This window comes from Bos indicus x Bos taurus, chromosome 8 (assembly GCF_003369695.1).
Source record: "Bos indicus x Bos taurus breed Angus x Brahman F1 hybrid chromosome 8, Bos_hybrid_MaternalHap_v2.0, whole genome shotgun sequence".
Classification (NCBI taxonomy): domain Eukaryota; kingdom Metazoa; phylum Chordata; class Mammalia; order Artiodactyla; family Bovidae; genus Bos; species Bos indicus x Bos taurus.
Window position 1 is genome coordinate 22056781 of NC_040083.1, and position 24855 is coordinate 22081635.

The 24855-nt window shown below is 43.2% G+C and overlaps 1 protein-coding gene across 1 annotated transcript in view; it reads right to left on the reverse strand.

The window, feature by feature from the left end:
• Window positions 1–24855, reverse strand: part of MTAP (methylthioadenosine phosphorylase) — a 46981-nt gene that overhangs the window by 3657 nt on the left and 18469 nt on the right. The window contains exons 4-7 of the mRNA XM_027549125.1: window positions 22903–23070; window positions 10016–10118; window positions 4532–4771; window positions 651–773 (exon numbers count right to left, since the gene is read on the reverse strand). Coding sequence (XP_027404926.1) covers window positions 651–773; window positions 4532–4771; window positions 10016–10118; window positions 22903–23070 — 634 coding nt within the window. The remainder of the gene's footprint in view (window positions 1–650; window positions 774–4531; window positions 4772–10015; window positions 10119–22902; window positions 23071–24855) is intronic.

Sequence of the window (24855 nt, forward strand, 5' to 3'; positions counted from 1 at the left end):
TCCCTGGCACCATTTTGGTATTGTATGCCAGTGTTTTGGCTTTAAAGGCTGCCAGTACTTAGCATAGATCTGCCCACGGACCGAGGAGCCTGGTGGGCTGCAGTCCATGGAGTCGCTAAGAGTCGAACACAACTGAGCGATTTCACTTTCACTTCTCACTTTCATGCACTGGAGAAGGAAATGGCAACCCACTCCAGTGTTCTTGCCTGGAGAATCCCAGGGACGGGGGAGCCTGGTGGGCTGCCGTCTATGGGGTCGCACAGAGTCGGACACGACTGAAGTGACTTAGCAGCAGCAGCCAAAGAGAAAACAGCCTTGTCTGCAGTATAATACGTGTACAGAGCAAACACTACCAATCTTCTGAAGTAAAATTTACGGATACACTGCAAAGCAGGACAGTGTCAAGAACCTGATAGACTAGATAATAAAACTCCTTCACCTCAACTTTTAGTGCTCTTGCATTACCAGCCAGAATATATCTCTCTTCCATTTATGGTTAGTATGCTAGTAAATGACATGAAAATATGTAGAAAACATCTAGTCTAGTATAAAATGCATGAACAGATGGACCAAGGGTCCAATGCAAATTAGAGAAACGGGCAGCTGAGAGTCTATGGAAGTGTCTGCTTGTAGATGGAGAGGATACTTACCTTCATGTTATGGAGGGTTTCTGACCATTCCATGGATCCTATCTGAGGTATGGTAGTGAGAAGTAAGCTTTTGGCTTTATTGGCATTTTCTTTCAGGGTCTTTAAGACCCGGTCCACTGAAACCTAGAAAAACAACAGCACAGGACATTACCAGCAATTTAAAATTCCACTGCTTTTCACAGAACATTTTTTTCTGAGTTCCTACTTGATCTGTTGAAGTCAGTTTACTCCCAAGAACTTGAACCCAAGTTCTGCATTTATTAGGGGAGAGGTCATAGAGAAATCCAATGACATCTCTGAAAAGCACAACTAGTTTTCAACATGGTGTCTGAGAAACCTTTTCAGTTGTATAATGTGTTGGCATGGCCTAGAAAGCTTGTGGCTCTTCTCATGTCCACAGAATGGATTCCAGTTTTAAAACTGTTGCTATACTGGATAAATCAGAAGATAAGAACACTTCCCTTTAGAGAAGTCTTTAATAAAAATAATGGAATCAAAGCATCACCATTTTTATAGTCCCAGTGAATTAATGGATGGGCTGTTAACATCACAAAACCAGAAACCCAAACCAAACAAACAGTCCACTTTCATGAGCTTCCTTGTGGATTATGATGTCAGAATTAGATCAAATCTCTGGATCCTGCTGCCAATTTACAGAAAATATAGAACACTGCGAAATTGGATAAACCATCCTAAGGAGATGATTTCAGTAATCAGACTGTGGGAAACTCTATAGGACAAATGACCTGGTTTCTTTTAAGAACACCTGGAAGCAAAAAATCACTTACGCTACTTGAGATAACTAGAAAATTGAACTTTGCCTGGATATATTAAGGAATTATTGTTGGACTGTGATAACAGCAATGTGGTTATGTTAGATGTCTCCTAAAATGTTCACAGATAAGTTCATGGATCAGCATGTAGATGAAACATGGTTGGCTTAAAATTGTTATGTTTATGACTGAAGTTGCATTCACGGAAGCTTACCCCATTGCTTCTGTGTATGACTGAAACTGCTTCCTAAGGAAGCTGAAGGAAGTTAAGTATAAGACAGATGACCAGAAAGAGTACTTGTCATGCTTAACTATGCTTAGAAGAAACCCAAGATTCAGGGGCACCATGATTATACCTTCCTATTCCTTCCTAGACCCCTCCCACAATATGGAGATGTGTTTACAACAAAATGATAAGCACCGTAGCAGAGAGGAGTGCCATCACTGTGGGAGGGATCACAGCAGAAGGAGGCAGCCAGCTGGGTGCCTGCCAGGTAGGCAACGTCAACTGCAGCGTCGTGAAACAACCAAGAGATTTGCCTTATATTTTACTCTTTTCCTCATTCTTTGTGGCTGCTATTTCTATACAGATTCTGACCTCCTTTTCCTCTGTGTTTTTGCTGCTGTGCTCCACCCAGAAAGTCCTTTCTGCTTTCTCACAATAAATTCTCACTCAACATCCAGCTTAAATCTCCAGAGTTTTCTTCGGAAACTACATCCCTCCACCATTCCATCACACCTATCATCTGACTACGACCCTCTTAGGGGCCAGTACTATACTGTGCGTGCTAAGTCACTTCAGTCGTGTCCAACTCTGTGCGACCCTATGGACTGTGGTCCACCAGGCTCCACTGTCTGTGGGATTCTCCAGGCCAGAATATTGGAGTGGGTTGCCATACCCTCCTCCAGGGGACATTCTTGACCAAGGAATCGAACCTGTGTCTCATATCTCCTGCATTGGCAGGCGGGTTCTTTATCATTAGTGCCACCTGGGAAGCCCTAGTACTATACTATTGGCTCCGTATTTATCATGTTTAATTCTTCCAGTAATCCTACAAGGTCAGAAATGTAATTAACACCCCCCACTCATGTGGAAGGGTTAAAGAAGTCACCCAATATTACAAGTAAAAAGAACAATGGGAATTTGAAGAAGGGGTTAGGCAACTCTAGAACCTTTTTCTGTGCCAGGCTGCACATCTGGTTTAAAGCACAATGACACACATAGCTGACTGAGATGATGCCATCTTTGTCTATGCTTTCCTTGTGGGATTTAACATTATTTGCTTTCATGCCTTACCACTTACACAGAGCTTAGTTTTTTTGCTTTTAACTGAAGTAGCTCCAGTTGACTGTTTTCCAAACCTCATGTGGCCTACTAAATGAAAGCACCATTAGCTCTGCAAAGGAGACAAATGTTATGAAACCACGCAGAAAGCCACAGGCAGGAAGCAGTCTACTCTCGGGGAGTGGCAGAGGCTGGAGTCTCCTATTAATTGGAAGCAACTTCTCAACATCATGAGGCAGAGCTGCCACTGAGGTGACCAAAGCTGCCAAGTCAGAGACTACATTGGGTCAGGATTTGCAAATCTCTTAACTAACAAACATCCTCAAAGAATCTGTGTTCATCCATGACCTAAACTCCATACCCATGGATGGAGAGGCAGCTAGAATATCTTAGCCTGTTTTACATGCAACTGGATGGTGAAACAAGCAGCTCTGAGATGGTGCTACAGTCCCCCTAGAGAAGATGTCACCTCCCCTAAATGTCTCCAGAACAGCCACTGCCATACTCCTTCCTTCAAAATTTCTTGGCTGCAGTTTTGTCCTTTTCTCTTTTTAAGATGAGATAAATGACAAGACAAATGATCTGGTTTCTTCAAGTAAAATGCAAGCAATGAAAAGGGAGGAGAATATTAGGTTAAAGATTTAAGAGGCTTATCATTCAAATACAATGTGTGGATTATAAGGGATCCTGATTTGAACAGTTAAAAATGATGAGACAGGAGGGAAAATGTGACAAGTCTGGACATTTGATTTTAAAGAATTAATATCACTAATTTTTTTGTACAACAGTGATGGTGTGGTTTTAAAAAAATTATTTTTAAAAGAGAGGTCTTTTAGAAAAATTTACTTCAAAATCATAAGGGTAGGGGGCAGAAAACTGAATAGGGGCATATAAGTAAGTCAAGAGTTGGCACGGCTGATGATTGTGGAAAGCTGGGTGATGGGCACCTGGGGTGTTCATTACACTAAACTCTACTTTTGTAGATGTTTTGAAGTTTTCCACAAAGGACATATTTGTTTTGGAAGCCTGACCTCAGTGGCCCATTATCCTCAAATACCAGCTGGATCTTGATGTTTTTTTCTGCTTCAAAACCCTCACTGACCTCCCATCTGAAATCCTTACATAGTCTACACGGCCCTGCCTCCCTCTTCCCCCTCCTCACCTCTCCAGCATGGCCCTCTTTCCCATCACACTTAAGCCAGGCTTCCTGGATGTCAAGTATTTGGTTGGGCCCATTCGATACGTACTTCTGTATCCTACCACATTATTTCTATATAACCCCGAGCCTTCTCACACTGGTTTGTTTGACCTCTACCCAGTTCCTTCAAAACCCAAAATGTTAGCTCCTTATGGACTTGTCTGTCTGCTATTGTATTTTTATACCAAGCACAGTACCCATCCATGGCAGGTTAGACATGAATACAGAATCCTCTTACCAGGAAAGGTACATTAATAGGTTTCCCCGCTACATAATAAACAGGAGCATAAAGAACTTATAACCAAGAGTCTTTATCTGTAATGTAAGAGCTGAGTCTCAGTAAGATTCCCAACACACCTACATGTTTGCAATGTACTCTTCCCTGTTGATCCTTGCCTAAGTGTCCTTTCATTCTCTATGAAGATTTTGTTCTTCCAATGGGAACTACAGAAAAAAAATCTGGTAACACCTAATGATAATGTATCAAAAGCTGACTTTAAAACTTGGTATAAAGGCACTTTCTGGAACTAATGTAATAGAAACAAAAAGTTAAGACACTCTGTCACTGGCTCTCATGGCACTTGGAAACCCAGGCCATACATGTACCAAAGAGAATTCCACCTACCGCTTCCTCATGCTCCTTCCAGCAATCATAATCTGTCGCCATGGCGATACTTGCGTAGCAAATTCCCGCCTCCTTAGCAAGAACCACCTCTGGAACTGTGGTCATGTTGATAACATCTGCCCCCCAGGTCTGGAACATGATGCTTTCTGCCCGGGAGCTGAAACGAGGTCCCTCAATGGTGATCATTGTCCCTTTTGAGTGGCACCGGAGTCCTAACTTCTTAGCAGTCTCTATGAGGACCTAGAACAGAAAGAACCAAACTCAAAACATACAAACAGAAGCTAAGCTTTATTTTTTCTTCCCTGCTACTTTAAAAGATTCTTACTATAAATACCCAGTACCTGCAGGCCCTCAAAGAGAACCTGGGTGATCACAGAAGGGAGTTTCCTAGCTCCCCATCTATTTACATAACGCTCTGTCCCACCCAACCTCTAGCTCACAGCAATAAGAGCAAATACTGGGCTTTTTCTTTACACCAGGCATTTGTTTACATGCTTTAATCTCACTTTTTAGCTGCTTTAATAGATTATCATGGACTGAATGTGGGCTTGAGTCTGAGCTCTTAACCTTCAAAGCAACACAAGGCGCCCTCCTCATCCACGTCTCAGAGATGTGCAGAGTGAAGTTTCCAAGCTCCTGAGAAACCGATTCTCATTGTTCTTCTATATAAAACCTGAGGGCTTTTGTGAAAGCTTTTCTGGAGTAGAAGGTACTTTCATAATCTCTTTGCCTGCTGCCTCTCTAAAGACATACAATAAAAAACAGAATGCAGCTATGCTGATTTCTTCTATCCAGAGATAAACTTATCTTGGCACCCTTTAGAGGCAAGGCCATATATGAGTTTAGAAACATTATTTAAAAGTTTGATCACTTTTTCTAGTGTCTAATAATGTATATTTAATCTAATTTCATTTTTCTCTTACTCTGTGCTTAAACATTCCTGTTTAATTGAAAAAAAGTCCTTTAAACTATTAAAGTACTGACAAGAATTCACTTCCCTATGTCCTAGTTTTTTCATCAGTGATATGGGAGTAATAATATAACTCATAGATACTGTGAAGATTAAATGAGCTAAGGAATACACTTCCACTTCCCTGGTGACTCAGATAGTAAAGAATGCCTGCAGTGCAGAAGAAGCAGGTTCAATTCCTGGCTTAGGAAGATCCCCTGGAGAAGGAAATGGCAACCAACTCCAGTATTCTTGTCTGAAGAATCCCATGGACAGAGGAGCCTGGTGGGCTACAGTCATTGGGACTGCAAAGAGCTGGACACGACTGGGCAACACTTCCAACGAATAAATGGCAAGGAGTGCCCAACACAATATATAAGTGCTTAACTGGTCTTCTAATTATTTTTTTTTAATCCTTTTGGCTGCACTGGGTCTGGATTGCTGTGCACAGGCTTCCTCTAAATGCAGTGCCTGGGCTTCTCATTGAGGTGGGTTCTCTTGTTATGGCCCACAGGCTCTAGGACGTGCAGGCTTCGGTAGTTGCAGCCCACCAGCTCTAGAGCGCGGGCTCGCTCATTGTGGTGCAGAGCCTTAGCTGCACCGCGACACGTGGAATCCTCCCGGGCCAGGGATCGAACCCATGTTCCCTGCATTGGCAGGTAGATTATTAACCACTGGACCACCACGGAAGTCCTCTTCAAATTATTAACACTGGCAGCTTTTACACATTTCCCAAGTAATTGGTCAAAGTTCCTAGGTTACTGTATACAAAATGGAGTGACTCAAAGTCAATAGAAAGCTCCAATTTAGGCCAAAGTCTTGCCTGCACATGTCTGAAACACACAGGCAAATTAACCTATTTCCTTAAAAATAACATTGTCCTATGGCAATAGAAGAAAGAATTTTAGTAAGAGCCTTGGCAACTCTAAATTTAGAACCATGACAAGCCCTAGCCAATGACTAGTTGATGCTCCATCATGTTTATTTGGAGAAGGCAATGGCACCACACTCCAGTACTCTTGCCTGGAAAATCCCACGGACGGAGGAGCCTGGTAGGCTGCAGTCCATGGGGTCGCTAGGAGTCGGACACAACTGAGCGACTTCACTTTCACTTTTCACTTTCATGCATTGGAGAAGGAAATGGTAACCCACTCCAGTGTTCTTGCCTGGAGAATCCCAGGGACAGGGGAGCCAGGTGGGCTGCCGTCTCTGGGGTCACAGAGAGTCGGACACGACTGAAGCGACTTAGCAGCAGCAGCAGCATGTTTATTTATCCTGTACATGCTGAAAATAAGACTATGCTAAATCAAAACTGTTTCCTAAGGAGCAGAAGTTATAAATAATAAGCCTTATTAAATCACTCCTTCCCCTGCTGTCCCCACCCCCTTTCAAAATTAAGGTATAACCAGCCCAGTCCTGTCTTCATTAAATGTCTTTAAAAGTCCCAAATAACTGAGCTGTCTGTCTTGGCCAAACTTCAGAGTGCTTCTAAAGATGTGTGAAGGAAGATCACAAGTCTCGAAAGCCAGTGGCATATGGCATGTAAGTCTTCACTATCACCCTGGGGTGGGTGCCACGCTGGGGAGGAGGAAGTGGAGGCTATGGGCATGGCCCAGCCAGTGGCAGACCCTGAGGGCTTGCCACCCGAAGCAGCACTTGGCACTCTCACACAAACAGATAATGCCATTGTAAGGTGCCAGAAATACAGCTCCAGCCTGAGAGGTCTTTTTAATGTGTCAGGACTTTTTGAAGAAATTTGTTTCAGATTACTTTTTGACTAGAAGTGACAGTTTTCTGAATAGGTAATACTTGCACATGGTACAAAATGTAAACAGCACAAAGGTTCTTATTCTGTGACAAGTATTTCTTCTGCCTGTGTACAAGGGCTTCAGTTTCCCCATGGGAAATCACTGTTCCTAGTTCTTTGGTCAGCTTTCCAGAAACACGCTACTGCTACTGCTAAGTCACTTCAGTTGTGTCCGACTCTGTGCGACCCCATAGACAGCAGCCCACACACATAAATATTTTCATATTTATCTCTTTTATATACACATGCGTGAGCGCTCAGAGGCTCAGTCATGTCTGACTCTTTGCGACCCTATGAACTGTAGCCTGCCAGGCTCCTTTGTCCATGAGATTTCCCAGGCAAGAATACTGGATTGGGTTGCCATTTCCTCCTCCAGGGGATCTTCTGGACCCAGGGATTGAACCCATGTCTCCTGCATTGCAAGTGGATTCTTTACCACTGAGACACCAGGGAAGCCCATTATATACACACACACACATATTTAACGCAAATGATAAGATACAGTACAACCATTATGTACCTTGCTTGCCACTGGACAATTCATCTTGACAATCTGTCGTCAGTACACAAAAGATCACAAGGATACTGAAAGTTTAAGTGATGATTACCGAGGGGCAACACCATCTACTCTTTACATTTTTGGATAGTATTTTTAAAATCCCTTTTAGGGTATATAAGAATAAAATAATATTGTGAAGGCCTCTTCCCTCCTCCCCATTTTCTTAAACTGCCTTCCCTAGCACTCTTAATCTTTATGTGAGGGTCCTTAGCTTGGCTAGACTAATAATAGCTGAATTAATTCAGTCTCAAAAGAGGCCAAACTGTATTTATTACTGGAAACTATCACTCAGCCACCACATTTACATGTACTCTGAATACCTCATTAGCACTTCCCTTACACACCTCTACTCCTAGTACCCAAATCTCTGGGGCAATACCTCAGATTTACTATTAACATGCATATTCTCTCACTAGTCTATTTCTTCCAAGCTTCTCCCAATCTGAAGTGGACAAAAATGTTATTATACACTTCTAAGTTCTCTTGGAGAGCACATGTATTTTGTGGACAGATCTGTGTTTCAGAGGTTAAGACCAACATCATTCTGATATATTCTGCTGATAACTACCCAGGAACATATACAGTTGAGCCTTGAACAACACAGGTTTGAACTGTGTGGTGTACTCTTACATGTTTTTTCACAATAGATTCATGCTACAATGCTGTTCACTCTGTGGGTTGGCTGAATCCTTGGATGCAGAACTGCCAGATATGGAGGGCCAACTGTAAATTTATACTCATATTTTCAACTGCATGATGGGTCAGTGCCTCTAACCACGCCCCACGTTGTTCAAGGCTCAAATGTATATCTAAACGCCTACTTAAAAATGTGCTTTCACAGAAGTCACAAAGCATAAACATGCAGTGATATATCTGAAATAGCTCCCTTCAACGCCTGGCTTTGGACTAGATTTCTGAGACCAGGGTGTGGTTATTTAGGGCACTCTAGCTGCACCCCACTCCAGTACTCTTGCCTGGAGAATCCCAAGGATGGAGGAGCCTGGTAGGCTGCAGTCCATGGGATTGCTAAGAGTCGGACACGACTGAGCGACTTCACTTTCACTTTTCACTTTCATGCATTGGAGAAGGAAATGGCAACCCACTCCAGTGTTCTTGCCTGGAGAATCCCAGGGACAGGGGAGCCTGGTGGGCTGCCGTCTCTGGGGTCGCAGAGTCGGACACGACTGAAGCGACTTAGCAGCAGCAGCAGCAGCTTTGCCTGTAAAGAGGCTAGTTTTACATGATTATGCAAGGTTGAACATAAATCTGTGTTTCACATCACATGTTAAAATTATCTGAATGAGTAACATGTTTAGTTATTTGTATTGTCTAAGTAAGATTTTACTAGGCAGTTTGCTTCTGACAGTACTTTCGACCTACTAGGTGGCATCTGACTTTCAAATTTTGGGGTTATAAGAAAAGTACCATGGATGGACTTGTGAACCATGGTAGCCAGTTTTATTCTCTGAAAGCTAAGGCTAGGATTTCTTTCTTTATACCACCACTGGCTTTTGTAAGGGTTGCCTCTACAGTCCTGAGATCTTACTATAATCCTGGAGAGGAAAGGAGGCTGGACAGGAAAAGTCAAACTCAGCTCAAAGGCAAATGATGCCAATCTATTTATAGATTATTAATCATTTAATTCATAAAAGCAGTTACCAGTCACTAGATGTCTTATAACTGACAGGCATCATTCAAAGCACTTTATAAGTTACTCTTTTATCCTTCACAGTCCTGTGAGGTATCAATATGTTATCATTACTTTATTTTATAAATGAGGAAACCAGAGTCCAAGGTTCTGATCCAGAAACAAGCAACAATTAAGTTGAAGAATAAAGACCTGATCCTAAGAAATCTGGTTCCAGAGTGTATACTCCAAATTATGCTGTCTAAATTATTTTAAAAGGTATCCAGATATCCTGACACTAAAATCAAAACTTACTAAAAAAAAAAAAAGGCAGGTTGCAAATTTGAGCGATTCAGCTTATAGATGACTGAGAGTAGTGGAGGGATTATTAACAAAGGGAAACAACTCTTCCTAAAACCTTACATAAGCATCAAACTAGAGAGCGGAAGAGAGACCACATGCTTAGCCAACTAATTTGTCTGTAGATGCCACCCCAAGCCCTCATAATTTATTCTGGCGCACCTTCCAGAAAGATTACGAACCTCTCTTGTTTTAGGGCAGAATGGCTCAGCCATTGGAATATGGCACACTCCTCTGGCACAGGAATGATTTCCATCATAGAAGGTCTGAAGCCTTCTGGTAGTCCTACAAAATAAAGTAAAAAAGATTATTTTTTTAAAAAGTTACCTCTCCACCCTTTAGAGCTGGTAATCAGTTGTATCTAGGTCAGTATCTTGGTCCTCACTCTAGAATCAATAGTTCTGGATAAGCTGAAAGAAACTGTTTAAAAAAGAGAGAGAGCTTCTTGATAGTACTTGGCTTTTCTGGCTCTGAGTTGGTAGCAACCTGCTTCCCAACAGGAGTTAAAGTATCTGAGGTCTGGTGACTGTGACAGGATAACCACACTGAACAGTAGGTGAAAGTCAACTGTGGGCTCAGGAGGCCAGGTGAAACACTTAAGAAGTCAACTATGAACATTTTCCATCATCTCAGATATAGAGGATTGTATAGTGAACCGCTTATATATATTTAGATTCAACAATTTCCTAAATTTCGTCAAACCTACTTCATTTATTGCAAATCCCAGACTTTGTCACTTTATCCCTACTTCAGATGGACCAAAATATATGGATTATTTTCCATGGCAATGTCATTATCACAACTGAGAAAAATGACAATTCCCAAGTATTATCTAATACATAGACCATCTGCCAATTTCCCTGGCGTCCTCAAAAAATAAAAAATCTTTTTTCTTTTTTTAAAAACTGTTGCTTGGTTAGTTTCATATTCCAAACAAGGTCTAACATCTAAATTTTGCACTTGACTGCCCTGTCACTAAATTGAGAGTAACTCCTGCCCTCCACCCTCAACCTTATTTTTTCATGCCTTTGATCCATTGAAGACAGCAGCCATTCATCCAGCTCTGTATTTCGAAACACCTGTCTCTGCTGTCTTGCTTAAACTTGTGCGTCTGCCTGCCAGAATTAATTCTGAAGTCTCATGAAAGTTCTAAAGTTAACGTTCTGATAAAACATTTTTGAGTCCATAAGAGAGTCCAAAATTAACGCAGTGCCAAGTCACCCAGCTACTTCTCTCTCAAAGTTTTCAGAATAAAGCACTTTTTATATCCATTGCACTGTTCTAAACTTGAACTCATGAGTAATATAGGAAAGAGAGAGTCCTCATTTTCCTAGAGAGGGGAGAGCAGGGTAGCAACAGGGCATGGGAAACCAACAGCTGAAGGAACATCACTTCATTTCTACTTCTACCGGGAAGGTAGAGAACAGCATGGAGAAACATTCTGGTTCAGTTTACCCAGCTGGCATGTCCACCTCTCACAGTTAACCTGTCACTTCCTCCCCATCACACATTCAACAGTGATACCAGCTGGCATCAAAGCCACCTCTCTCAGAGATTAGGCCTCAGAGCTTGGGAGGAATGAAATCAAAGTTCATGTTCCTCTCAACCCCCTTATCACATGAGTCTTAAGGGAAAGGCTAAATTAACCCCAAGCAATTCCAGATGGGGTTGAAGAACAGGTCAAATGACTCTTCCAGCCTATATAAACAGAGGCTGTTTTCTTTTTGTAAAACTTACTAATAAAATGGTGCCACGTATTCCAGCTTTGGCTTGGTTTCAGCCTTCAGTGAGTCAAATATTAGCAATAATCCTATTTATAACCATGATTAAGTGTGAAAACAGGGCCACAGAACCCAGCAGGGGCTATGTCCCAGCAGACATCTATGCAGTAACACCCCATCTTATCTATTCTGTCCCTCTTTCTCTCCGTCCCTTCTTCGCCTAATTAGTCCTCTCTCTGTTCTGAACATTTACCTTAAGACATCATTATTGGGCTTCCCAGATGGCTCAGTGGTAAAGAATCCTTCTGCCAATGCAGAAGATGCATGAGATGCAGGTTCGATCCCTGGCTTGGCAAGATCCCCTGGAGAAGGAAATGGCAACCCACTCCAGTATTCTTGCCTGGGAAATACCATGGACAGAGGAGCCTGGCAGGCTACAGTCCACAGGGTCGCAAACGAGTCAGACCTGACTTGGTGACTAAGCAACAATAACGTATTATTCTTCAGCTCAGTTCACTTCAGTCACTCAGTCATGTCCGACTCTTTGCAACCCTATGACCACAGCACGCCAGGCCTCCCTGTCCATCACCAACTCCCAGAGTCCACCCAAACCCATGTCCATCGAATCGGTGATGCCATCCAACCATCTCATCCTCTGTCATCCCCTTCTCCTCCTGCCCTTAATCTTTCTCAGCATCAGGGTCTTTTCAAATGAGTCAGCTCTTCGCATCAGGGTCTTTTCAAATGAGTCAGCTCTTCGCATCAGGTGGCCAAAGTACTGGAGTTTCAGCTTCAGTCCTTCCAATGAACACCCCAGGACTGATCTCCTTTAGGATGGACTGGTTGGATCTCCTTGCAGTCCAAGGGTCTCTCAAGAGTCTTCTCCAACACCATAGTTCAAAAGCATCAATTCTTTGGCTCTCAGCTTTCCTTATAGTCCAACTCTCACACCCTTACATGACTATTGGAACAACCATAGCCTTGACTAGATGGACCTTTGTTGGCAAAGTAATGTCTCTGCTTTTTAATACGCTGTTTAGGTTGGTCGTAACTTTCCTTCCAAGGAGTAATTCTTTATGTTATGCTATAAACACGTGATGTTAACTGCCTACAGTTTAACATTTTACATTTTTCTCTTTAAACAAAGCTCCCCAACTTCCACCTGTACAGTTTATAGCAAAACCACTATATCTTTTTGATTCTTCATTTTCCAGTTATAAAATGTATTGTTCACCACCCATTTGTAAGAGTGCTACGAGGATTAAGTCAGCCCTGAGGCCCAGCTTCCCCACAGCAGCTCAGAACTGAGGTCTGAGCTGGAGGCTGAATCAGGAGTCAGCACCAAGGAGAAGCTGTAGTTGGTGCTCAGAACACCCAGCCTTGCAGGAGGGGTAGCCCCAGGAAGGCCCAGGGACTTTAATACCCATGTGTCTAATAGTTTCAGGGTTATACTGTTAAGATCCCAGGAAGGAAAATGCTGATAAGAAACATCTCTTCACACAGCCTGCCCTGTAGTCATGGTGTTCTACATAACTCAGATAGCAATACATTCAAGTAATGATCTGAATTTAAATTACTGTCAATACTCCGATACTGCATAAAATGAGGCATGATTATGCTGAGTGAAATTCAGATCAAGAACAATGAGGTATGCAATCACAAGTGAAGGTACTGAAGGACACACCCAAGGGAAATTCTAAAATGAAAATACATGTAATTTTAATATCTCCTATCCTCCTGAGAACTTTAAATAGAAGTCAGAGGTTCTACAAGTCTGCAAGAAGCAAGGGACATCCCCGGGGGGACTGTGACCTGATTGAGCCTGTGTTGATGGGCCTCCCCTGCCTGTTCACTCCTAATTTCTAGTCAAAAAAGAAAAGCTCTTCTGTAGACAGGATAGTGGCTCATCCTCAGTTTTGTACACGGATTTCAATCTTGTTACTGATTTTTCATGTGTCCTTGAGCAAATTACTTAACCTCTGTGAGTTCTTTCTTCATAAGGTATTAATAACATACACTTACACCCTTGTTTAAATATGAAAACATGGTCACAGAAATCTCCAGTAGTGACATCCCAACAGGCAGATGCAATAACTCCCCCATTTTTTTATGTCAAGTATGTGAGTTTGGGGATAAACAATAGTTGTTACAAAGCACTACTACTATTGCCCTGAGGATCAGTGGGGGAACAGACAAAGCATCCAGCACACAGATTCACACAAGTCACATTACAGATGGATGCAGGCGCAGCAGAAGCAAGCATATGGAGCCCATCAATGGAAGACACCTGCAGATTTCTCTAGATCTGGAGCGGTGCCCACGTGAGCATCTTTTCCTGATAAAGAGGGGCCCTAATGGGATATCTTTTTCCTTCCATCAAGAGATAGAACTGAAATACATTCCTGGGCCATAGGAAAAAAATTAGCCTTAGACCACGTCAGACTGGCTGGATCCATGGGGAAGCAGTGTTCTAGACTGTGGGTGAGAAGAACAGGAAGGATCACCAAGTTGCTAGAAGCAACCTAGACCAAGGATGACAGTTTGGGGGCAGTGGCTCCATCCTACCAACCTGTAACAGTGGCATGTGGTAGTAAGCAGAATAATGCCTCCCACCATACCCCTGAATATCCATACCCTAATGCCCAGAACATATGTTGTCTTCCATTGTAGATGGAAGGGGGCCAGGAGCCAAGAATGCAGGTGACAAAGAACAAGGAAAGGGATTCTCCTGAGCTTCCAGAAAGGAATTCAGCCCTTGATTTCAGCCCACTGAGACCCATGTTATACTCATACCCTGCAGAATTAGCTAATAATGTTGTGTTGTTTAAGCCACTGCATTTGTGGGAATTTGTTACAGCAGCAAAAGGAAGCTAATACACGTGCTCATATGGTTTAACCTGGTTAACACAGTGTAATTTCTCTGGTAGGAAAGATCTGATGCCAAAAGTCTTTCTCCAACTCTTGCTTCAACTGGTGAACCCTCCTAGCGGAGCAAAGGGACTGCTAATTCTCACTCCCAACCCCACCATCATCCTGGGACACGAACTGGAAATACACTTCAGGGACTGCCCAACTGGCTGGCTTTACTACTCCCTGGCTAGCTGTGTGCCTGCAGGAAAGTCAGCCTGACCTCTGTCTACCTCAGTCTCTTATCGGTCTTCTCATATTTAAAATGGGGACATGAAGAGGAAATACGGTCAGTGTGAAGACAGAGAGCACATGAAGCAAGTGCTCAGCCCAAGTCATCACTGCCCGTCGAAATCTGCTTCTGCACTTCTCATCTGCCAACCTCTGAGGGTGACTTGTACGTGGGCCTCAAGTCAAGGGTACCCCCCAAAAGGGATATGTGATAATAAAAGTTAGAAAACAAACAACTGCTATGGAGGAGTGAAGGAGACAAAATTATGGTGTGTATTGGCAAGGGAAATGAGTTCAAGGCCATCGAGGAGAGAACACCAGGCACTTTCAGACACAGCAGGGAACAAAACGCAGAGAAAGAATGACTGGTAGGTTCTTTCAGGATCAAGACCCTTGAATCTGCACACAAAGATTGCTATCTGTTAATAGTTTTCCTTTGAAGAAATGCTGAGTTGCAGACAAGTTGAGAGAAAACACTTGTCCCACAGCAGAAACACCTGTCACACACCTGCACACTTCCAAGGTAGTTCTGGAGCACAGGACGTGTCCATAAGCCTCAGCACACAGGGATACTAGGCAGTTAATTTACCAGCAAGGTGGTGCCAAGGCCTCCTTATGAAGAGCTTGGTTTCAGGGAAATGACTGCACCCACATCTCTTAAGGTCTATCCAGTCTGTCTCAGGAGAACCCCTAATTGAAAAACACATCCTTTGGTGCAGTTACTCATAAGATTACAAACTGCAAAAGGGGGAAGGCTGGTTGGAAAGGCGTGTGTACTTAAAACTTCAGTTATGTGGCAGACTGCCTTTTATGATTCTAACCATCTCTACCAGTAATACATACATGTATGTTAATTACCCAGGACCTAACAGCATCGCATAGATGGGAACAACTCAGTATTCCGCCCCCCCTTCATAAATATCCAGAAATAACTTCATGTTCCAAAGACCAGAGATGACCAAATAATAAACATTAATGCTTCACTGGGGAAAGGAACATGAGCAAGGATGCAAAGTACAAAAGCAGTGAAGAAGCCACCACAAAGGTGACGGGACAGTTTTCAGTTTATGTCAAAGATTTTACCATCAGTGACAAAAGGAACGAGGAAAAATTACATCAAATTACAGTAACAGATTTCAGGGCAAGCCCTCCCAGAGGCAACAGATGTTTGGGCTTGGTTTCCAGCTCTCTTGTGACTGTGTCTTTCTTTCTATTTCCAGGGAGTAGTAATGGAAACCAGGGAGTCGAGCTGAGAGAAGCAAAAATGTTAAGAAACATTAATAACCCAGATGAGGACAGTGGTGATGGACAACAGGGTGGATTCAGGGCACATACGGGCACGACTTGGGAGACCAACTGCACACAGGGGTGACAGATCCTCAGCAGTGACCACGGTGGATGGCAGTGCCATGGTATTACCAACGCAGCAACTTACCAAGCGGAGAGGAGGGAGCTCAGGATAGGGGGAGGTGTGGCTTAGAAGACAACCAAGGGGGATAATTCAGTCTTTTTAAAAACAGCTTTTTATTGGAGTATAGTTGCTTTACCATGCTGTGTTAGTTTCTGCTGTACAGTGAAGTGCTGAGTTATACATAACATGCCCTCTTTTTTGGACTTCCTTCCCATTCAGGTTGCCACAGAGGACTGAGTTAAGAGCTACCAGCGCTGTACAGCAGGTTCTCATTAGTTACCTGGTTTACACAGAGTAGTGAATATATGTCAGTCCCAACTTCCCAGTTCATCCCACTTCTCCTTTCCCACCTTGGTGTCCATACCTTTTCTCTCTGTGTCTATTTCTGCTTTGTAAATAGGTTCATCTGTACCAATTTCTAGAGTCCATATATGTATTAATATACAATATTATACACTTGATCTGATAACATACACATGAATTACAAAGTGTGAGATGTCTCTGGGACCTTGTCCTGTATCTGGGAGCCAGTGTGGATCTCAAGGGGGAGGACAGATCTGGGAAGTCCACAGATCAGGAGTGGCTGAGGTCAGTCTTTGGCGATGAACTCAAATTCAGATCCCATAGGCCCCACTTATTAGCAAATGACCAGTATTTCTAAGCTTAAGTAACGTCAATTTAAACAGAAGAAGTGATCCTTTTATGCAGTGGTGGTTTAGTTGCTAAGTCGTGTCTGACTCTTGCGACCCCATGGACTGTAGCCCACCAGGCTCCTCTGTCCATGGGATTTTCCAGGCAAGAATACTGGAGTGGATTGCCATTTCCTTCTCCAGGGGATCTTCCCGACCCAGGAATCGAACCCAGGTCTCCTGCATTGCAGGCAGATTCTTTATCAACTGAGCTATAAACAGGGTTAATTGATTTGTGGCACTTGGTGGAAACTCAAACACTGGGAGCTTATTAGCATTTTTAAACAAGAGTAAGGATAGAAGGTGAGAAGGTAGGTTGCAGAACAAGGAAAGGAGTTAACCTCACACAGGGAATAAAGGCCCCCACTTCAAGGACAATAGCATGATGACAAACAGGGATGCAAGTAACTGGTGAAAGGGAGGGTGAAGGAAGATGACGTGTTTGTGCTTAATAACATCTGTTTTCTTGTAAAGAGGCAACTGTCTCAACCAAGAGCGAAGGATATGAGCAGGAAGCTGTGAGAGAACAGAAAGGTTTTAAAATAACTGCTGACAGGAATGGGAGCAAAGGTTTGCTGTATAATTCTTTATCATAAACCTCCATTTCTATTGGTGAGAACCCACCCCTGCCCAAGAGGCGGAAGGACTCATGAACTGACATCAGTACACATCTTAACCTCCCCAGGCTGACCTCCCAAGGGTGGGGAGGAAGAACTTTGCACTGTGACACCGTCGGGGAAGCCCAAGGCTGGGCTGTGTCTTTGGGAGAGGGAAATAAACTGACATAATCCCTTACCACTGTTACAGCGGGACTTTCCTGATGAGTAAGTCTGCATCACCAGCCAACGCTTGTCCCAACCCCCAACCTCTCCTGACTCTAGCGAGAAAAGAATTCTCTTAAGAGGGTGGACATCAGAACTCTTAGGAATCAATCCAGCACCCTCACTTAGCAGATGAGGACACTAAGTGACACAGGAATTTGGGGGCAGAGCCAGGAAACAATTTTGGATGTCCTCACTTCCAAGCCAGGACTTCTACCGCATTCTTTTAATAGAACCTAACCGGGGGCTGCAGGCCAGTGTGTTAACAGCGTTTTGCAAAAAACACCTGGCATTAGGAATTACTTCCTGCCTTTTTTTAATCTTAATTTTTTGGTCATACTTTTCTCATTATTAAAAAAACAAACAAAAAAACACCCCTTAAGAGGCCACTATTAAAAAGACAGAATCTTATTCTTACCCTTATGGATGTTACCCAGCCTCACCTTGAGATATTTCTGGTAGAAACAGAAGCAATTTAAGAGATCCAACTAGTTTGCATTTTTTTAAAACCTAATATAATGTGGGCATCTTTCCAAACACTCTTCAGAGCCAGTTGTTCCTTTAATAAATGTGTAAGTTGAATTCCCTTCAATGATAATAATCAGGATTGATGGTGAAGAGGAGAAAGGTCATTTGTGGAAACTTCTAGAACCCCCTGCCCATGTGCGTCTTCCATGGCATGGACAGTTACTAGTTTGGAGTGAAAGGCCATATAATCAGCTCACCCCCCACCCCAAAGACAAATGAATTTGTGGAAGTACCTAACTGGTCCACAGTGGCAGGGATGGGCAACAGAAGGAAAACAGGAAGAGACAACAAAATGCCTCATGCTTTGAAAAAAGCAGCTAGTGGGAAACAGTGTTGCTTGCTCTGTAATGGCAAAAATCTCATCAGAGATCAGCTCTACACTCCATTTATAACGTATCATTAAAGTCAGGCTTTAAAAGTGGGGTAGGATGTGAGGGATGGTTATGTCTTTACCTGCAAGGCTGAAAAGCAAAAACGAAACAAAAGCCAAGTAAATGCATAGTCATGCCTCTAAATTTCTAAGTCTCATCTCAGAATTTGGTTAGTCTTATATGGAGCCATCACCAAACCTCAGGCAGGGAGGACCCAGCTCTATACAACAAGTATCACTGATCCTGCTGGGTTCAAAGGAGGGGAGCACTTCTATCAGCAGGAAGGGAGGGAAGCAGAACCAATGAACAAACAAAGCCAGCTGACTGTCCCAACTGCTTGCTGGGTGGTGGCAAATAGACATGGGAGAGCACCAGACCATAAGGATGCAGGCAGGTATAAAGCACAACAGAGAAACAATTTGAAAAGCGTAGTGAAAACCTGAGAGTAGCTGAGCTCTTAGACTGCTGTCTCAGTTTCCTGAGCAAAGCCAGATTCTGGGGAGGGGAATGGACTAGGATTTTCTATGAAATCTTTTCTCTCCCTCGCTCAGAGAGTCCTGCTTCCCCAGCAGTGATACTGTGAGAACCAGGTGTGCCCTGCTCAGGCACAGACTTGTACCACAGAAGTACCCCAGATTATGAATCTTGGGAGCGTGTCGCTTATAAGATCCTTTTAAAGTAGAAATAGCCTCACAGCTTTCTCTTAAGACAGATGAAAGGTCAGCCACATTCTGTCCACAGTTCATACGGACTGTTAAATGATGGTCAAGAAGCAAAACAAGCCCCATGCTTAACCATGTTTTATCCTGAATTGCCAAATGACTCATGACTCTGTTAGTGGAGGCCTCCACCAGGCAGAAGAAAGGGATTAACCAAACCAGTGCATCAGGAGGCCCAAGGCGCTGAGGACATTTACTGTGGGTGGGCCTCTTACAGGTCCCTGGAATGAGTTACTATTTTTGGTTTGTGAAGAATATTGCACATGTGAGCCAGGATGAGGGAAGAGTCACTGGGAAACCTGTCACTGTGTAACAGACATGGGAAAATGACAAAAGGACTCCTCCTTTCAGCTTTAAGTGCTAGATCCATGTCCGTTTTCCTTTATGCAGCAGCCCTAATCACAAATGAATAATTACTTTCACTTTGCGCGTTAGCAAAGGTTATTTCCTTCCATGTCTGAGAAACAGAAGGACTAAGAGGACACACCCCAAAATACTGCAACCACTCCTCTCCCCACCTGTCTGTTGTTCTGATTTCTCCAGGTCAGCCACACCCAGGATTCCCCTTTTCTCATGCCCAGGCTTTCAAGTTTTCACAGGCTGGAAGGTAGCATGAGCAATCCCAATGATTTTTAGAAGAGAATGATCTTATTTTCTTAAAAGAGCCTTCAGCCTGTCAGATACCTTTCAAGGATATTTTTCATTTTTAGCTTATAAAAATCTGATGATTTTAAAAAGCAACCATAAAAATCAAAGCTGCCTGTCACTCTTAAATGTTAATGACCTCTAAGGTATGCACAGCATAGGTGAGAGGCCAGGTTGATGTCTTTTTTCCCTATGCTAAGCACCAAGGGCAGAGAAAGCAAGAGGTTCCAGTTCTGTCACCTATTAAAAAAAGAATAGCCACACTCTTCCCTTTTGATTCTTTATCATGAATGTATGTCCGAGATTAAAACAATCCTTCTAGCCTTTGAAGACACTTTAGGACGAGGACATTGTTTCTTAGATGATGTGCTGGCAAAGTTATAGCAGTAGGCAAATATGTGTTTCCAGATCAATCCCTGGAGAAGAACCCATGGATCGTTCAAGGAAAAGGAGCTTAAGTGATAGAATTCAACTTGTAATTCCGAAGAGAGGACCAAAGCCCACATGGGTAAAATGATCTGCCTGAGGCCAAACAGAGCCAGGATGAATCCTTCTAGTCCAGGGCTCCTGCCCCCACAGCACTAATCCACTGTGCAGCTTGGCAGGATGTTGCAATTCTACTCAACATGTTGAGGCTGTGGTTATAGCTGTGGGCACTCAGTCTACAAACAGCACAGCCTCCAGCTCACTGTTCCTCCCTGATGACAGGAGTAAGTGGAGGTGCCTGCCTCAACACACCAGGATTTACTCCGTTAAAGTAATAAAGTACTATCAGTAAAACACATATAGGCCATTTCCACAAGGTAAAAAGTTCTGATTCTCCTATCCTATAAGACATTCTCAAGCCTGGTTAATAGAAACCACACAGCTCAGCCAGCAGCAGTAATACTTTCAAGATGCTCTCCAAGAGAAATATAATGCAAGTCACATATGTAATTTAAAATTTTCTAGCAGTCACATTAAAAAAGTATAAGAGAAATAGGTAAAATTAGCTTTATATCTTATGTAACTTAATATATAAAAAGTGTTACTGTTATATAATCAATATAAAATTTGAGATTGCATTCTAAATGATTCTTAGGGGATTCTTCCTTTTAACAGATCTTTTCTTCTGTCTTTACCAAGTGATGTTAACTAGTAGACATACTCCAGCCCAGACTCACAGTAAAGGTGTTTATGGGCAGGTAACACAAACTAGATTCCATTAAAGGCACTCTCTAAGTCGAGAGTAAGGAGGCAGGTTAATGGACATGGTACACAGAAGCAGATACCAGAAGACTTTAAGGTCACACAGCTAAGTGCCAAGGCAGGAAGAAACCAGGTCTGATGGCAACACTCTTTCTATCCTCTTTGTGTCCCAAATGCTCTCATGGGAGCCAGTATGTGAAACACCTACATTTACTACGTGAGAAAAAGGTCTGGGAAATACAACAGTGTATAGTTACACCACTTAAGTAACAAATTAATCCCAGGCTTAGTAACCAAGCCAAACTTTTCTTTCCAGTATCATATATAATACTTTATAAATCCGCATCATTCTAGAGCTTTGTGTATTGCATTATTAAAAAACCACATTACACCCATTTTCTTAAGTCATTACCCCCAAACACTCGTCTTTGACAGCCATAGAGATTTTTATCAAGATACCCCCTAAACACAGACTCCAGCCTCCCTCTCCCTTCGAACAATCATGTTCACGCACTCACTCAGGAACTACTGACTGAACAACCACAGGCCAGGTAGTGTGGTGGGTGTTGGGCATAAAGTGGCAAACAGGAGATATGGGGTCTGTAACCTTCACAGTTTACATTCTAGAGGGCAAACTGTAAAACATGTAGTGTCAGATGCAGAAAAATGACTGGAAAAAATCAAAGGGGCAGGTAATGATTTTACTCTGTCCTCACACTGAACCACATGAAACTGCTGGGATTCAGCCATTAACTTACAGAACAAACAGTTGCATTTGGTTCAAGCTAGGAGCTTCATTTCATCAGGAAACATTTGAGAATGTTCCTGATGGACTAGGGATCATTTTAAATCCGTGAAAACAGAAGACACAGAATAGGACTGAATAAACTTTCCTCCTCCTGTAACAGATGCGGTAGGAGAGGCATTGGGTATAGCGAGCAGGAAGAGCAGGACAGACAGAGGTGACGGTCTGGGTGACTGGGTGGGGGACTCCTATAGGAGCTACCGGGTGGTTTATTCTCTGTGGTACTTCTCCCCATCTCAAGTAGCAGAGTGCAGTTACCCATCTCCATCGAGTGCATTCCAGTAGGCGGTTACTCCCACCAGGAATGGGAGGTGAAGGCAGTATGTGGATGGGATCCCTAGGAGACCATCCACTCTCTCTCGTCATTTCTTCTCCTACTTCTAAATGCAAAGCCCAGGATATTGGCAGTCCATCCTCGTTTAATATTTTAGTAAAGGAACATTATATATTCCTTGTGCAATTCAGTAACAAAAAAATCCCCTAGTTCATGAACAAACTATTGATCTTAACATCAGAAAAAGACAACCAGACATTACATGCCTCCTGATATGACACAGAAAGATTCTTGCCAAGAATTCGAACCTGGTTCTGATCAGGCCTCCAGAATTAAGCACTGTTTTAGAAGGTAAATGCATGGGACAGAGGAACACACTAAATGACACTTGAGGATGCAATCAGTAAGATCTAGCATGTGGGGAAGACTAAAGGACAAAAAAACAGAAAAACAGGCTTCTTTGGATCTTCATTTGAACAAATCAACTATAAAAAAGTTTGTGAGACAACAGGGAAAAAAATATTGCCTAGATACCTAATTCTAAAGAAATACGAAGTAATTTGTTTTTCAAAGGTTCTTATCTTTAAAAGTTACAAACTGATAAATGTTGAAGCTGGGAATTAGGAACTTGAGAGTTCACGAGGATTATTCTGTTTTGTTTCTGTAGGCCTGTGCCACCTCTCCCCGAGGTCCCCACACTATCCCCCGGGGCTAGGAATGACCTTACAGGAGCCCGAAGCATCTTAGGTGACTGCTCACCTGTCAATGAACTGATCAATAATGATGATGTCGCCAGGCTGAATCTCTTCCTTCAAGGAACCGCAAGCTGTGGTCACTATGACGTGTGTGCAGCCCTCCTCCTTCAGAGCCCAGATGTTCGCCTGATAGTTGACTTTCGAAGGCATGATGGTGTGCTGCCTCCCATGCCTAAGGAAGGACAGTAGACACAGGAGAGGAGTGAGCAGGGCATTTTCACACTCCTGGAAAAGAAAACTCATTTCCAGCAGTGCCTTCCAGCCCTTTTCACCAAAGTGCTTTCCTTGGCAGAGGAAGAACGCAAACAGGTCAGGCAATTACCGGCCGACTTTAAACTATCTGGTTTTAAAGTGTGGACTCACTTTACTCTCCATATTGACTTTCCTATTGAGAGTAGGTAACAGCTAACTTAGAATTCACTCCCCGGGAAGACATGCCATATCTATCCTGTGGGGTACCAATACCCCAGAATCCGAGGCATCTGGTCTCCCCTAAGCCACAACACAGAAAACAAGAGGTGCCAATGAAGAAACACACAGAAATAGAAACTCCAGTTTAATCTATTCTTTTCTGCCTGATCACCCAAATAAATTTAAATTTTGAAACATTTAAAATACCAGATTTCCCAGTTGTTTGACATCAGCAGGTATGGTCCAGGAAGGGGTCACCTCACACACCACCACTGTTATGGGCTGAATTATGTCCCCTCCAAATTCTTAGACTGTATTTGGAGACAGGCTGTTTAATGAGGTAATTAAGTTAAAATGAGGTCATTAGGGTGGGTCCTAATCCAACACAAATGGTGTTCTTATAAAAGGAAATCTGGACAGACACACACAGAGAAGAACATGTGAAGATTCCTGGAGAAGACAGTCCTCTACAAGCAAAGAGAGGGCCCTGGAACAGAGCCTTCCCTCCTAACCTCAGAAGGAACCAATCCTGATGATCCCTTGGTCTCGGACCTCTGGCCTCCAGAACTGTAAGGAACAAATTCCCATTTCACTCAGCCTGTGGCTTCTTATTGTGGCAGCCCCAGGAAACTTCATACAGCCACTAATGATTTCCTGTCACACTTCACACAAAATCCAAACACCTTACCATGGCCCTCAGGTCATCTGGGCCCAGCCCACAAATGGCCGCTTCAGCCCTCGCCTTTCTCCTGCCCCGCCTGCTTGGCCTTGCTGGCCTGGCTGCTCAGCTGTACTCATGGCTGCTCAGGCTTGGCCCCCACGTCACCTCCCCAGAGGCGTGCTTTCCATGACCACGGCATCTACAACACATCACTACCCGTAACCTTATTTTTCTTCCTGGCACCTACTGGCCACTCAGACTATATATTTCCTTCTCAACACCCATCTTCCCACTAGCATCAGTGCTGAGAGGGTGAGCTCCTTATCTGTATTCTCTGCTGGTACCTAGAACTGGACTTGCCATGAGGAGTTCATTCATTGGACAAAAAACAGTACTCACACACACAATCTTTCCCCACTCTCTCTCTCTCACATCCACCCACACCCACCCACCCAGTGTGGGTGTGCCAGTGTTTCCAGTGCCACCCACCCAGTGTTTCCAGTGTGCCAGGAAACAGCCAGTGAAGGGAACCCAATTTCTAAAATTATTTTTTAAAAACTCACACCTTGTATATTTACAAGCAGTATTTCAGAGTTAAAATTATCCCGAGCTGCTTGAAAAACTACAGACATCACGGGTAATATTAGATTACAACAAGGCTAAGTCTCAGGAGACCAGTGGTCTTCACACATAATAACGAAATAAGCAGCCTCTCAAGGAAGTGACTGACACACAAAAATCTTGCTGTGTACCATAACGATTTAAAGCTTGGGCTTTGAAGTAAAACTGCTTGGGTTTAAATCCTACCTCTGTCACTTACTAGCTGTGTGACCTCAAAGTCACTCAGCTCTCTCAGCCCCGATTTTTTTGGTGGTGGTGGGGGGG